General features: G+C 37.3%; 1 protein-coding gene across 2 annotated transcripts in view; it reads right to left on the bottom strand.

The window, feature by feature from the left end:
• Positions 1–15,512, bottom strand: part of LDAH (lipid droplet associated hydrolase) — a 107,673-nt gene that overhangs the window by 33,101 nt on the left and 59,060 nt on the right. For both annotated transcript variants that reach the window (XM_043604454.1, XM_043604455.1), the window contains exon 5: positions 1,106–1,340. In XM_043604454.1, coding sequence (XP_043460389.1) covers positions 1,106–1,340 — 235 coding nt within the window. The remainder of the gene's footprint in view (positions 1–1,105; positions 1,341–15,512) is intronic.

Here is a 15,512-nt window from a genome sequence, read left to right as displayed (position 1 = left end):
ATACAGAAAATATATTGAACTTGTATTTGTAATGATTGCTTCTTGCTACATATTTGGAAAAATAACCTTGTATAATCAATCTGTAGCTGTACAACAGGGCTGTGACTTGTTCCTGGATTCATTATGTACATGACTGTGTGGTGCTCTTAACACAGGTGAATACGGTAAGCTTTCTTCAGGAGTCTTGCCATTACGATTAACTGGGGCAGAAAGACAATAGTAGCAACTATGGTAAAAGGAAGCTTAGCACAGTGGTAGACTGTCAAAGTTTAAACACTACCCACTAGTTGTGTGACTGTGCCAATCATGTAACTTCTCTGTACCTCAGTATCTTCATCTGTAAAACAGGGACAGTAAAATACCCAAACCTGATTAGTTTTGAGAACTACAAATAAAAGCTTAGAATGGTGCCATTAGCTGCTGCTGCTGTAACTGTTGTTATATCATTCGTTGGAGGCTTATTATAAATAAAATATTATATAGACACATTGCACATATTATCATATTTAATGATAATTAAATATGCAATAACCTCTTGAGGTATAGATTAAAAAGGATTATTTTACTATGAAAATAATTTACAAGCATTCTATGAATTAGTATTAACCTACAAAGGTAGATTACATTTAAAAACAAAGGTTGAAGGCAAAAGATAAAGTAGCAAATGTTCCCTGGCACATTCAGAAAATATACTCAGCACAATACCCAGTGTTGTATTACCATGACTATTATTTATTACTTTTATCATTTAAACTCCTCCAAAAACATTTAAAGAGGAAAAATAAAAGCATAGCCTGTTCCCTCTATGGGAATATTTGGCCTGGTTTCCTTGGCTGGTTTCTGTTAATTTCTCACACTGGACTAACAGGGCATACGCTAGACTCCTGCAAATATTCCTTCCCACCATCTGGCAGCAAGAGGGGAGAATCAGAAGGGTAAGGTTTACAATTAAAGCTTGATGAAATTAAAATTAAAGCTTCTATTTCTATTTTTATTTTATGTCTGGTTTTAAGCTTTGGGGCTCGATATTCATGGACTGTCTGAGGTTGTTCTCTTACTACTTTCTGATACAAGAATAAACATAAACCTTTTAAAATGTGCTTACCAAGGCAGAATGGTTCCAATATATTCAGGACCGAAAATTCGTACTGCACGTTCATCATTTGAAGGCCAATTCTTGTTATCAGGGACCTGATTTTCTCAGGCCATGGTTTAAATAAAAGGTAGCCAAAAACATAGAGAGCATATCGAAACCAGCACAGAAGTGGAGTGGCGATCCTGCCGTTTGGCGTCTCAGATAGTCGCTCGATTGTTGGAAAAAGCAGAAAGGCGCGAATTATCTACAATAAAAAACATACTTTGATGAGAAGTTTCTTAAGGGATAACCCACTGTTTTACTGTTTCTTTTGTATAGTACTGACAAATGACTGGGTTTCAGAATATGACTGAAGATCTGTTCTAAATGAGAAGAATCACCATATGCTGTCTTCTCAGTGCACAAATAATCTGGGGAGCATAGAAGGATGTCCCTTGCGTTATTGGGGTTAATTTTCAGGGTGAGGAGCAAATCAGATTCCTAGATAACTTCCTGATTGTGACAGCAGTTCACAATCCCTTTGAAGGATTGCCGAAATAGGAATTCATATAACATTTGTTATACCACCTTGACTGACTAATGGTAACAGAAGAAAGTAGAGCTACGTAATGAACTCTGTTTCTTGTATTTTTAAAATTTTTTAATGTTTATTTATTTTTGAGAGAGAGAGAGAGAGAGAGAGAGAGAGAGAGAGAGAGAATGTGCGAATGGGGGAGGAGCAGAGAGAGAGGGAGACACAGAATCCGAAGCAGGCTCCAGGCTCCGAGCTGTCAGCACAGAGCCTGATGTGGGGCTTGGACCCACAAACCATGAGATCGTGACCTGAGTTGGAGTCGGATGCTTAACCGACTGAGACACCCAGGTGCCCCTAAAGAACTCTGTTTCTAAGGGCACCTGGGTGGCTCAGTGGGTTAAGCATCTGACTTTGGCTCAAGTTGTGATCTCATGGTTCATGAGTTTGAGCCCTGCATTAGCCTCTGAGCTAACAGTGTGGAGCATGCTTGGGATTCTCTCTCTCTCTCTCTCTCTCTCTCTCTCTCTCCCTCTTTCTGCCCCTCTCCTGCTCACTCTCTCAAAATAAATAAATACACTTTATTTTTTTAAAAAAATATTTATTTATTTTTGAGAGCAAGAGCATGAGCAGGGGAGGGGCAGAGAGAGAGAGGGAGACATAGGACCTGAAGCAGGCTTCAGGCTCCACGTCTGTCAGCACAGAGTCCGACATGGCACCCGAACCCACAAACAGTGAGATTATGACCTGAGCCGAAGTTAGGACACTCAGTCAACTGAGCCACCCAGCCACCCCAAAATAAATAAACTTAAAAAAAAAATTATGTGTCTAGTCAGCATTTCTTTTACTGATTATATTTGGGGATAGTTCACTTTTTGAAACCCTCCTCTATTCCTTACTGTTACCGATAAAAGATAATCTTTAACAGGACCAAATACATTTCTAACAAATGATTTAACCTTAATAAAGTGCAGGCTAGAAACAAGCAAAGCTAGAAATCTCTACATACACAGGAGAATGTTTAAGGACAAAAATATAATTCAACTGAATTCATCAGGATGTCAAGAAATATATTTTAATAATACTCCACAAGAAAGGAGCATTGCTAAAACATTTTACATTTACCATTACGTACTACCAATATTTTAAAAATTAATGAAAATAATTTCTATGGGGGATCAGAAAAGGCAAATAGTTAAGCACAGTCCCTATTAACAATACGGTAATATAAATGAAATAGATCACCAGTATTAACAGAGTGTAGAACAGGAAACGAGAATGGACGCAATAGTTTTACTTTTTTTAAAAAAAAGTTTAAGCTAAATATAAGATACATACAGAAAAGCATATAAAATATGAATATGCGATTTAATAAATAATGTATAAAATGAACAGCTATGTGGCTCCAGAAGCAAAACACTGACAGCATGGCATCTTCTTTTTTTTTTTTTTAATTTTTTTTTTTAACGTTTATTTATTTTTGAGACAGAGAGAGACAGAGCATGAACGGGGGAGGGGCAGAGAGGGAGGGAGACACAGAATCGGAAGCAGGCTCCAGGCTCTGAGCTGTCAGCACAGAGTCCGATGAGGGGCTCGAACTCACAAACTATGAGATTATGACCGGAGCTGGAGTCGGATGCTCAAAGTCAAGTGTGACTGCTGTCTCTCTTAGAGATATGGAATATACCCTCAGACTGGCAAAATTAAAGCCTAACAACACCAAGTATTAAAGATGTGGATCAACAAGAACACTTACACAGCATGGTATTAACTATTAGACTTTCCTCCTCTGTTTCTCAAAGTACACGCTCTTTAGGGGGTGTCTAGAACTCACACAGAAAGTACATGGTTAGTATTTTGTTGAACACTAGAAGTTTAAATCGGGGATCTGGCACTTCGCTTGGGTAGCAAGCAGCATGCTTTAAGATTCCAAGAGGTATAAACGATGAGCTCTCTCAGCAACTGGAGTGGTGTTACAATTAGCCATCGATTTTACACATTCAAACTCAGAAGTCTTTTCCCTCTCTTTTGGGTAGTTCTAACATCATGAGTCCTTTTATTCCTGTTAAGTGCTACCAATGTTCTATTGGACTTAACCAGACTCGAGAAATTCTAACAGAGTGGATTTATGCAAAGCAATCTTTGGTGCTGGGAGAGGCAGGTTTCTCACTGCCCTGCTGAGGCCTCCCAGCTGAAGGACCATGAAGGAGCTACTTGCCCCAACCACAGGAAGTCTTCTCCCTCGAGGCTGCAAGCAGGTGTGTCAGCAGCTGCGGTGGCCACAAAGGGAAAGATGAAGGAACTGACTTCTTGGCTTCAGCTGGCCTCTCGTTGGCCAGTCTCACCAGGAGCTATAGGAACACGCCATGCTGAGGAAGCCAGGCTGGCTACAGTCCTCAGTCATGGCAGGCTCCCCAGCAGCCAGCATTCTTTAATAGCTTCTCCAAAAACTCTGTGGTCTAGTCATCCACATTTAGGTTCATAATCTACCTGAAACTGATTGCCATGTGTGCTGTGAAATATGGGTCTAATTTAATTTCTTTCCATATGGAAACTTGATTGTCCCAGCATTATTAACTGAAAAGGCTGCCCCTTCCCTGCTTTTCTACAGCGACACTCCTGTTGTGAATCCTGTGTAGATGTGAATGGGTCCTTTTCAGGGCTCTCTGACCTGGCCTACTAATCTAACTCTGGGCCAATTGCACAATGTCTTATCTACTAAAACCTTCACAATATCTTGATATTTGGTAGAAGAAGTTAAACCCCACCTTGTTGTTCTTCAAAAATGCCTTGGGTATTTTTGGCTCTCTGCAGTTCCATACACATTTTGGAGCTGCCTATTCAGGTTCCACGAACATCTCATTGAATCTCAATGATTCTGATTGTATTCAATTTATAAATTGAGGAGAAGTAATATCTTTACAATACTGAGCTTTCCAACCCATGAACATGGGATAGTTCTCCTTTTATGTGTCTCTGAAAATGTTTTAGACATTTTACATATAGTCATCTTGCACAACTTTGTCAGGGTATTAGGTACTTATATTTTTATGCTATTGTAAATAGGATATTTAAAAAAATTCATTTTCTAAGTGGTTGTTGCTTATATATATGATATAAATAATATTTACATGTTGATTTTCTGTCCAGCAAACTTTAAAGTCCCTTATTGGTTCTAATAACTTGTCTGCAGATTCTTCTGAATTTTCTAAGTACACACTCATATTATCCACAAATAATGACAGTGTTGTTTCTTCCTTTCAAATCTTTTTATCCTTTTTCTCTTATATTACCTGAGTTAACCAAAACCTTAATACAATGCTGACAGAAATAATTCTTGTTTCCAAACAAAAAAACCCTTTTTCCCAATATAATCACTAAGAAGCATTATGTGTACTGAAGGTTTTCTAGAGATATACTTTGTTGGATTAAAAACATTTCCTCTATTCCTAGTTTGTTAATTGGTTTTTAAAATCATAAATGAATGTTGAATTTTATCAATTACCTTTTTTGTACCTATTGGATGGTCATATGACTTTTCTCCTTTCATTTATTAATGCGGTAAACCATCAATTGATTTTCTAATGTGAAACTAACTTTTCATTCTTGGGATAAACCCACCAGGGTCATGATACATCTTTTTTACATGGTTTCCTAGTACTTTGTGTAGGACTTCTGTGTGTTGATAAGTGAGCCTGGTCTATAACTTTCTTTTCTTATATTATTTTTTTCCAGGTTTGTATGTAAAGGGTTTGCTAGTTTGAAGAAATTGAGTTGGAGAGTATGGTGTCCTCTTCCATGGCCTAGAGGATTTCATAAAATAATAATGATTTATTCTCCGAATATTTGATAGAACTCATCAGTGAAGCCTAGAGTTTATTTTTAGAAAGTTGTGCCTACTAAAAAACAAAACAAAAAGCTTTGCCTATTGATGGATTCAATTTCTTTAATGTCTTAGGACCATTCAGGCTTTTTAAAAATTCTTCTTGACTCTGTTTGATGTTAACTTTTCCTACAGGTTTGTCTATTTCATTTAAACTTCAAAAATTATTAGCATAAAATTATTTATAATATCCTGCAATTATACTTCAATCTCTGGACAGTCAGTAGCAATATCACTCCTTTCATTACTGATACTATTAGTGCCTGATAGAGTAAACCTTTACAATTATGAAGGAACTATCTTCACTTCTGTTAATGCTTCTCCCTTAGGGGTTATTTTAATATTAACATAGCTACACCAGCTTTCTTTTGGTTAGAATTTCCAAGATGTAACTTTTCCTACTCTTTTACTTTCTACCTTTCTATGACCTTATATTTAGAGAATATATTTGGATTATTTTTCTCTATCTAACCTGATAATCTTTGTCTTTTACCTAATATGCTTAATACATTTACTGCATTTTTATTTAAATAATTCCTAGTATTTTGAAGCTGCATCTAAAATATAAACCTAAAATCCTACGTTGTTGCTTTTTATTTTTTGTATATCCTCACCTTATTTTTTTCTTCTTTCTTACTATTTTTTTTGCATGAGAAAGATACAAATAATAAAAATATAATTGATAGTAAGTATTAAATAATTGAGTGATACAAAAAATGAATACAGAATATATGTCAGTAAATCACAAAAATGATTAATAATTCTAAAGTAATTATATGACAATTTAAGGAATGAAGATGAATAATAATATAATAAGAAAAATGCATATGTTAGTAAAATGTCCACGGTGGCATAGGGAAGAAATAAAATAATGAAAGAAGACCAGGACTTGGTGGAAGTGACAGTATTCCCTTAAACAGGGTGTTGAGTGAAAAGTGACGTTTGAGCAAAGTCAGTCATGGAGTAAGCTGGGAAATATTTGGAAAAAAAGTTTTTCTGGGACAGGGAGGAGCAAGTCAAGCGCAAAGGCCATAAGACAGAACCTAATTTGTTGTGTTGAGCAAAAGCAAGGAGTACGGTGTCACTGGGGTGCGGTGAGTAAAAGGAGAGCATTTCACGCTGTAATCACAGGGGCGGCAAGGGGACAGAGGATGAGGGTCTAGTGGGACTTTGAGTTTTACGCTGGGTAGCCGAGGAGCCTTTGGAGGGTTTTGGAAACAGACGTGGTATGTCTGACTTCCATTTTAATAGAATTACTCTGGTGTTTAATTTTATCTCAAAGGTACTAAACCAATGAAATCAGACAAGATAAAAAAATGAGTTCTAAATATTGGAAAGGCAAAATTACCATATGACTTTTGTTTAAAATATTTTAAAAAATCTCATGTATAAAAATAATAGCTAAGTACAAACGTAAGAAAAAAAATGTAGTGCTTATCTAAAAAAAAAATTTATACACAAAGGGGCATTTCTTTGTTCTTCTGTTGCAAAAGAGATACAAATTCTTCCACAATGTTAATTTATTAATTCATTTCAGTCCCAATTAAAATACTAAAACATGGTTGTTATTTTGAAATTTAATGAATTCTATTAATGTTAATTTGGAAAATGAAATGCATTAACCATCTAGGAATTCTGAAATAAAAGAGAAAGAGATTAGCTCTCCTAAATAACAGGCAGATTATGAAGCTACAATAGTTAAAACTGTATGATATCAGAAAAGGATCACATAATTCAGTGGAACAAAAAGGAGTCTCAAAACAAACCTGAAATACATGTGGGAATTAAATTTAGCATAAAGGCATCGGTGGAGAAAAAAGGAGTTGTTCATTAAATGCAGTAGGGAAAACTGGAAAAAAGAATTATTTGGAACAGCAAAGGGCTGGAGATGAGAGTTCATAATGAGGAGTGGCCCCACATATTGTGATGCACCCATACAATGGAACATTATACTACAATGAGACGTCAGATAGATTTGCACCTGCAGACAACAAGGATTTCCAATTTCTCTCTCTTCTTTGAAACCAGCTGGTTGGGATTTAGCAAGCTTTAAATGAGACATTCTATGCATTTGGGCTCATATGCTCTTTGGGCTTTTAATTCAGGAAACACAAAGGCGATTTTGCTTATTTTCAGGTTCCTCAACTATGTCCTATAAATGATACCTGGAGATGTCACTAGATAATGCAGTCTCCCTCCACTAACTGGACTTTAACTGTTCAGCTCTCAGTCTTATTTCCTCATCTGGGCAACTTTTACACTATCTTAGTAAATAACCAAACCAACCACTATCAGGGATTTGGTTAAAAAAATAATTCCAGGGAATAATGTGAGATCACTACCTTTAATCCTAATCCCTAAACCTTCTGCCATTTATAGAATAGCACCATGGATGATGAAGGAATATACGCAGAACTAGGACGTTTAGGCACTACAATTCTTCATTAGGAAAGTAAAACTATTATGTTCTATCGTACTCTGTTTGTCAAAGCAGAAAAATATGTTAAATGGGAAAGCTAGAAAGAAATGTTTTTGTTTTTTTTTCCCCCGCCTGGCCAATCCACAGTTAAACAAAAACAATTACCTAATGAAAATTATCTGGTTTTTTTTTTTTATGTTTATTTATTTTTGAGAGAGAGACAGAGAGCACAAGGAGGGGAAGAGCAGAGAGGGAGACACAGAATCCAAAGCAGGCTCTAGACTGAGCTGTCAGCACAGAGCCCAACGCGGGACTTGAACCCACGAACTGCAAGATCATGATATGAGCGAAAGATGGATGCTTAACCGACTGAGCCACCCAAGCGCCCTGAAAATGATCTGTTTTCTAAGAAGTCTGGTAGTTTAGTCCTTTATTATAACTCATTGCTCATTTTAGTTTCAAGTTTATTCACTTCAAAACAATGGCTTCCTTGTGATTATTAAAATGTCCTTAAAAGATTTAGAGAATATAAATGGTTAATACAGTTACTGTCCTACTAAAAAATATACCATACAGATTCCATACTAGTTATGTAACCCACAATATAAAGGAACTTCGGACTGATCAAATCAGCTGGCAGAAAGAGGAAGCAATCCGTTACTTTGTATAAATGATCCATTACTGTGACCCATGTTAAACGAAACTGCATGCAAGGGAAACTCTAAAAATACACGAGCAACTACAGGGTTACATGTGGTTGATTTATATCAATAACAAAATGAGAATTAAAGTGCACTCTGAAATCATGGGAATGTACCGAAACAATAAGGAAGTTCTAATATATACTCTGAATGCATCATTGCCTCTCAAAACTATAAGAAGACCAAAGATTGTTTATCACAACTAATACTTAGTTGATGAGACTGGTTTTCCTCTTTTGCCTTTGGAGAACAACAGTTATTACCTGTTGGGTGAAACTTATACTTTCCTTAGATACCATAATAGTAACTTCAATGAAATTTATAGCCCAAATTTGATAGGATAAGCCACAGTAATAAAAATTTCTTTTATTCATATAGAAACCCATTGGCAAAAAAAATCACCAAGGTCAAGAAAGTGTACCCAATTTTATAACACAGCTGTGCAGAGAAGGTTTCCAAATCTGTGTACATGACAAAACATTTTCTTATGTTACTGTCTCATTAAAGAAAGAACTTCTAGGCTGGCCAATTCATTCTACTCTAAGGAAACATTTTCATATATTTCACATTCTCTTGAAATCTACCAGAGTCAACTTTGATGATGAAGCACAACCATGTTTTCTTGACTAGTACAGGAAAGTAAATATACACATTGGGACTTTTTATAGAGGTACATTTTGGGGGATTAGATATAGTATTTTGATGTTTATTTTTCCTGAATTTATTATTATTATTAATTACTTTACAGAAAGGAAGTTAGGAACAATTTGAACTACAGCCATAAGGTAAGATGCATGATGTTCAGGTGTGGGTTGTATGCAATCTGTTTCATTAAATGGGTATTTTTTTCTTAAACAAAGAGTAAAATCCAAAAAAACCATCAATAAATTTTACTGTTCAGATAATGTACTACAGATGGATCCATTCTTCTAGGGTGCAGCAAGGATGCCTCTATGATAGGACTAAATGAAGCCCATGCTCCTTTAACATGGTCAAAAGAACAGCATCACTGCTACTCTCCCTATTTGTTTATTAGCTGAGCCCACCTTCTGTCGTAATGTCAGGGTGCTCCTCCACTGCACATGTTAAAAACAAGAATGGATGGCACACAGTTTTTCCTTCTATATGATTGCCAACATTGTTAAGACATGTTAGGAAACATGCACGATAAACCACATAGCCTTCAAAGATAAAGTTGCTAGGATCAAATCACAGACCTAGAAATAATCCTAGTTTAAACCTGTTTCTCTCTCTTTCCATAAGGCCATGTTTTCCTCTCCTGAGGGTTAGGGTTAGTGTTAGGGTTAGGGTTAGGGTTAGGCTTATTTAATCACACATATGCAGTTTATAAACTGCAGATGCCATTCTATTCTAATGATCAAGTGCTTGCTTTTTGAGATCTTATATTTTGCTTAACAATTTCATACATGAGTAAGATAGGAATATGCCCCACAGTAAGAAAGTGCTTACAGTAGCAGTGGTAGTGTTAGCTTACTACTTCCTAGGAACTATGCTAATGCACCCTGTGTACATTATCTCATTTAATACCTGTAACAAACTTATCAAGTAACTGTCTTCATCCATAGATGAGAAAATGGAGGTTTACCGACAAAGATGAGGTATGCAGTCAAGCATAACTTTAGAGCCCATGCCATTAATGACTATATACACTATATATTTGCATACAAAATAACTTCTTAGCAATCAATATTATCTGGTGACACAATTTCCTATGTTTGAGCCATCACTATCATTATTGTTAGAGGCATGCCAATATTTACAAGTGTTTTGAACCATTTAGCTTCAGAAATAACTAATCCTATGTCTTACGAAATAGAACATGGGATCCTTCAACTATTGATTACTGAGAAAAATTATGCCGCTTCAACATGTTTTCCTTAAGAAAAAATTGGCGTTCGAGAAAATGATTACTTTTACCATTTTCTATGCATTTGAATTATAGTCATGACTTTCTGGGAAAGGGATTTTTCTACAATTTAACGACCTGAATGTAAAAAAAAAAAAAAAAAAAAGCCATTCCATGCATTTAATCTACATGTCAATGTTGCTAATTACAAGGAATGCTTGCATATTTGCAGGTATACTTATATCTTATGATTACACTTAAATGTTTAAAACATGGGTTCAAAATCTTCCCATAGCCCATTCTTCACAAGCCTTTGTCATTTTATACACTTCATATTTATTTTGAATGCAAAAACTCTCTCTTCTAATCAGCTTAATCTCTCTCGGAATTCACCTTCTTTTGAGTCTTTCAGATTCAGAATCACAAAGCACTCAAATCGAAAATAACGATGCTCACAGACCCTTGCAGTACAGCACTCCATGACACAGCATCTGTTGTTCTGAACTGAACTGCGTCCTCCAGGTAGCCTCAGAATGCAGCGAATGGTGACGACAGCAGACCCATCCTCATGTCTACGTGACTACCACGGGCTTTTGGCAATTTCAGCTCTTTCTTGGTTTCCAATGGCAAAGTGACACAGAATCTAAAAGGATGGTTTTACTGACCTAAAACCTGCTACGTGGCAATTCCCTAAACTTGGAGCTGGAGTAGCCTATGTGGGTCAGGAAACAAAAAATTCCAATTGTTCAGCAGTGGGGTTGGAACTTTCCAAAATTAAAAACTCCAGTCTTTAAAAGCTTAAGCCAAGAATAACTGAGAAGGAAGGGTCATTAATTAGGCCTATTGCTTGTTTTTTCATTGATTGATTCATTCATTCATTCATTCACTGAAGATAAATTGGCACCTACCATATGCCAATGCTACGGTGAATGCTGGAGACTCAATGGTGAATAAGACAGAGAGTCTCTGCTTTCAGAGAACTTAAGTCTAAGCAGAGAGACATTTATAATAATGCAGGATGGGTAGTATGCTATGAGAAAGAAAGAGTGCAAGAGAACCATACAATGGGCACCAGAAACCTCTGATTCATCATGGCCTAGAAACCTTTGAAAGGGGCTTTGGAAAGAGAAGCTGACAAATATTCACTGAGTACGTACATGAGCAAAGTGCTGACGACTTTGCTCAGGGTAATTCAGGGAAACCTGTACAAAAGACTCCTCCCCATTTAACTTTGCTGAAAGACACTGGGAAACATGTATACTTCAGTTTCATATACTAAAATGCCATTTTAGTACCTGAACTAAGATGAGCAAAGGTATCCATCACAGGTTTCCAGACCAAGGGAGAGCGTAACAACGGAGAGGCCCACGGCCAGAGGCGCACTCTGGGTGCATGCCAAAGCAGCACACAACAAGGGATTTCTGCTCAGAAGCTGTCCCAGTAAACACTCCTAGCTTCCCAGAAGTCAAAAGGCAGGCTCATAGTATGGCTCTCAAGATTCATTTTATGTGGCGACAAGCACATCCAACAGGGAAGCTAAGACTCTAGGAGGCAGAAATGAAAACTTGGGAAAACAAGTTATTTGGCCCAAATAACTGAAGTTCATGCATATGCCCCCCATTACCAGCTTTGGTAATGAAACAGGTAAGGATCTATCCTCCTTTCAGATCAGGAAAAAAATAGATGTATTAAAGATGTATCTTAACATATCTTCTTCCTCATAGGTCTCTGAAGGGGGTGTTCCTGCTCCCACTGACACACAGATACAGCAGGTTCCTTACAGTAGTATCCCTCTTGGCTGTCTCCTAGGCTCAGCAAACACCTGAGGTAGTTTCCAAGTCCTCCCACATGCCTCACTGCATTCCTGAGACCTTAGCTTCTATGGAGCCCAGAGAGGGGACAAGTGCCTTGGGGAAGGCCCTTCCTTACCTTCTTGTAATGGGGGTGGACGCATTCCTGACAGCCTGTAAAGATCTCTGCTCTTAAGAGTATTTGGCATACACATGCAATAGGTCACTAATTTATCAAGTGAAAACGTTCCATGGTATCTGAAAATGCTATGTGATGGACATGGGAATTATGTACAGTAAAACCTTGGATTGGGAGTAACTTGATTTGCAAGTGTTCCACAAGATGAGCAAAGATTTCTAACAAATTATCTAACTTGATAAACGAGCGATGTCTTGCAATATGAGTAATACGTGACACCAAATGTCATGTGATCACAACTGAACCGATGGTTCTTGAAATTCGCTTTGATATATGAGTGCTTTGGATTACAAGCATGTTTCCAGGATGAATTATGCTCACAAACCAAGGTTTTATTGGACTTTGTTATCAGCTTAATTTTAGCAAGCAACTAATATTCTCTATATATCTGAGCGTATATACACACATATAAATATAGTCAGTATATATACTGTATATGTGTGTGTGTGTGTATATATATATATATATACTATATATATATACTATATATATATATATATATATATATATACATAGTATATATACACCCCTACACTAGATACATGAGAGAACACAGACACAGAGACAGATGGAGTGTGAGAGGATGGGGAGAGGGAGAACAAGTAGTAAAGCAAATGAGGTAAAATGCTAACTGTAAATGTAGATAAAGTGTATATGGTATTTTTTTTTAAGTTTATTTATTTATTTTGAGAAAAAGGGAGAGAGAATGTGCAGGGGAGGGGCAGAGAGAGGGCGAGACACAGAATCTGAAGCAGGCTCCAGGCTCTGAGCTGTCAGCACAAAGCCTGACCCGGGGCTCAAATTCAAGAACCGTGGGATCATGACCTGAGCCAAAGATGCTTAGCCGACTGAGCCACTCAGGCACCCTGTGTATATATGGTGTTCTTTGTGCTATTCTTATTCTTCCAACTCTTCTTTAAGTTTGAAATTGTTTCCAAATAAAGCATTAAATAATTAAGTACAGTCCACCACTGCCCTCTATCCCCAGCCATGGCACTTCCAATCCCCTTGGTCTTGCTCTCTTTATCAAGGTAGTTTCACCATTGAACATATTAATTTGGGCATTTTTCATGTTTATTACCATTTCCCCTTAGCAGACTGTGAACTCTGAGAGCGCAGAGCTTCCTTTCTGTTTTGTTCACGAGTACCTTCACGTCTGGTACAGGGGCTCAGTGACAGTGCATGGCACCTCGCTGACTGAATGAATGTACGTCTGGCTGACGGGCAGCAAATCTTCCAAAATGGCTGCCTCATCCAATACCTTCAAGCAACTCCTCCTCTGCAAGCCAGCTCAGGACTACAGGTTTATTCTGTATAGAAACTGAAGGAGAGAGCTTTTGGAGCTGGGTCAGGCACAGAGAAAGGCAGAGGAAAGGGCCCACAGGAAAGAGGAATCAAATGAAAGCTTAAACACTGAGTGCGGACACTCTCACAGGCAAACACCAGCCTCTCATGCTGCTTTGCTCTGATGATGCTGCCCTTAGGCGGGAGATTTGGACACTTTTCTTGAGAAACTGAGTGGCTTCAGAGAAACACCATACAGACAGTGACACTGACAAATGCCACACAAAAAATGTCAGGATACCTGTCCAATCACCCTGCAACGAGGCTGACTCACTGATAAGGCCCACTCCCACACAAAACCGCCAAGGATTTTCGGTGCTTCATTCTTAAACATGAAGAGATAACAAAGGAATGCCAGACATTTGAGCAAAGCTTCAATTATACTACACAGATCAACATAAACAAAATATGAGAAAAGGAATCCAGAATGAATCGCGATAGTACAAAAAGTGCAACAAAACTCCAAAAATTTGTTCTCCTCAGAAAGAGAAAGCGAGTGAGCCATAAAATAAAAGGGACACTACAAAAAGGGAAAAAAGAACAAGAAGTTATCTTAGAAATTATTTGCATGAAGGCTGAAATTAAAAGTTTAGTTATATAAATTATAAGAAAAAGTTGGGAAAATATCCCATATTTCTCAATGTATAGAATGAAAAAGCAGGGGTGGGGGGGGGAGAAGAAAGAGATTGATAATGGAAAATAAAATAAATCAAGAGAATCATTTCTGGATGTTTAATATGTAAATAATGAGACAACAAGGAAAAAAAATATACAGGAGAGGTTTTTGGTACATAAGGATGCCAGTTTTCAAATTAGAAAGGATAAACAGTCCAAAGAATATCATCATAAAATGTAATAATGGGGATAAAGTAAAGATCCTAAAATTGCCCAGAGAAAAAACAAGTCACATAAAGAATCAAAAACTCAAAATGGTATATTTTTCAACAGCAGATCTTGAAGAACTTAAAGCCAGGCAACAGCCGGTCACAGTGGAGCAGGGAGGGCAGACTAGCTTACTGCAGAGCAATCTTCCTGCCAAGAACAATTAGAAAAGCTGGAAAAAGTATTTTCTTAAAGTGCCTTTGAAAGCATCAAAGGCAGAAGAGACTGAAAGGGCCAAAATTCTAGAGAAAAAGGAAACTCAAGAGAGGTGTGTTGAAACAGCTTTTCTTATTTACCAATTTGTGAGCAGTAGCTAAGAGGACAAGAGGCTGAAATATAATATGGGTCAATGGTCTAAATTTGGGCATTTGGTGCCCATTAAAGAGAAGGCACCCTAGCCTTTCAGTGGGAACTACCAAAGGGCTACCCCCTAGAAGTAGTGACCAACTGGAAATAGACCAACTTTCACAAAGATATTGTTAGTTTAGCCTGATTCCAGATGGCATTAAAGTGATCATCCCTCACCATAATTGCTAGTCAAAAGCAAAAGGAAGTTCTCCATGGAGGAATCTAGAAGCCTCATATTGTCGTAACAATTTTTCACATAGAACGTCAGGTATTCAATTAAAAAAAAAAAAAAAAAAAGAACAGCTTACTAAGCAATGATGGTTCATTTTCCATGTCAACTTGGCTGGGCCATGGGATGATCAGATATTTGGTCAAACACTGTTCTGGGTGCATCTGTGAGGGTGTTTTGAATGAGATAAATATTTGAATCAGTAGACCACGTCAAGCAGACTGCCCTCCCTGATGTCAGTTG

The sequence above is a fragment of the Prionailurus bengalensis genome, chromosome A3 (assembly GCF_016509475.1).
Source record: "Prionailurus bengalensis isolate Pbe53 chromosome A3, Fcat_Pben_1.1_paternal_pri, whole genome shotgun sequence".
In the NCBI taxonomy this organism is placed as follows: Eukaryota; Metazoa; Chordata; class Mammalia; order Carnivora; family Felidae; genus Prionailurus; species Prionailurus bengalensis.
Note: the sequence above shows the minus strand (reverse complement) of the source record. Positions and strands in the feature narration are given on the sequence as shown.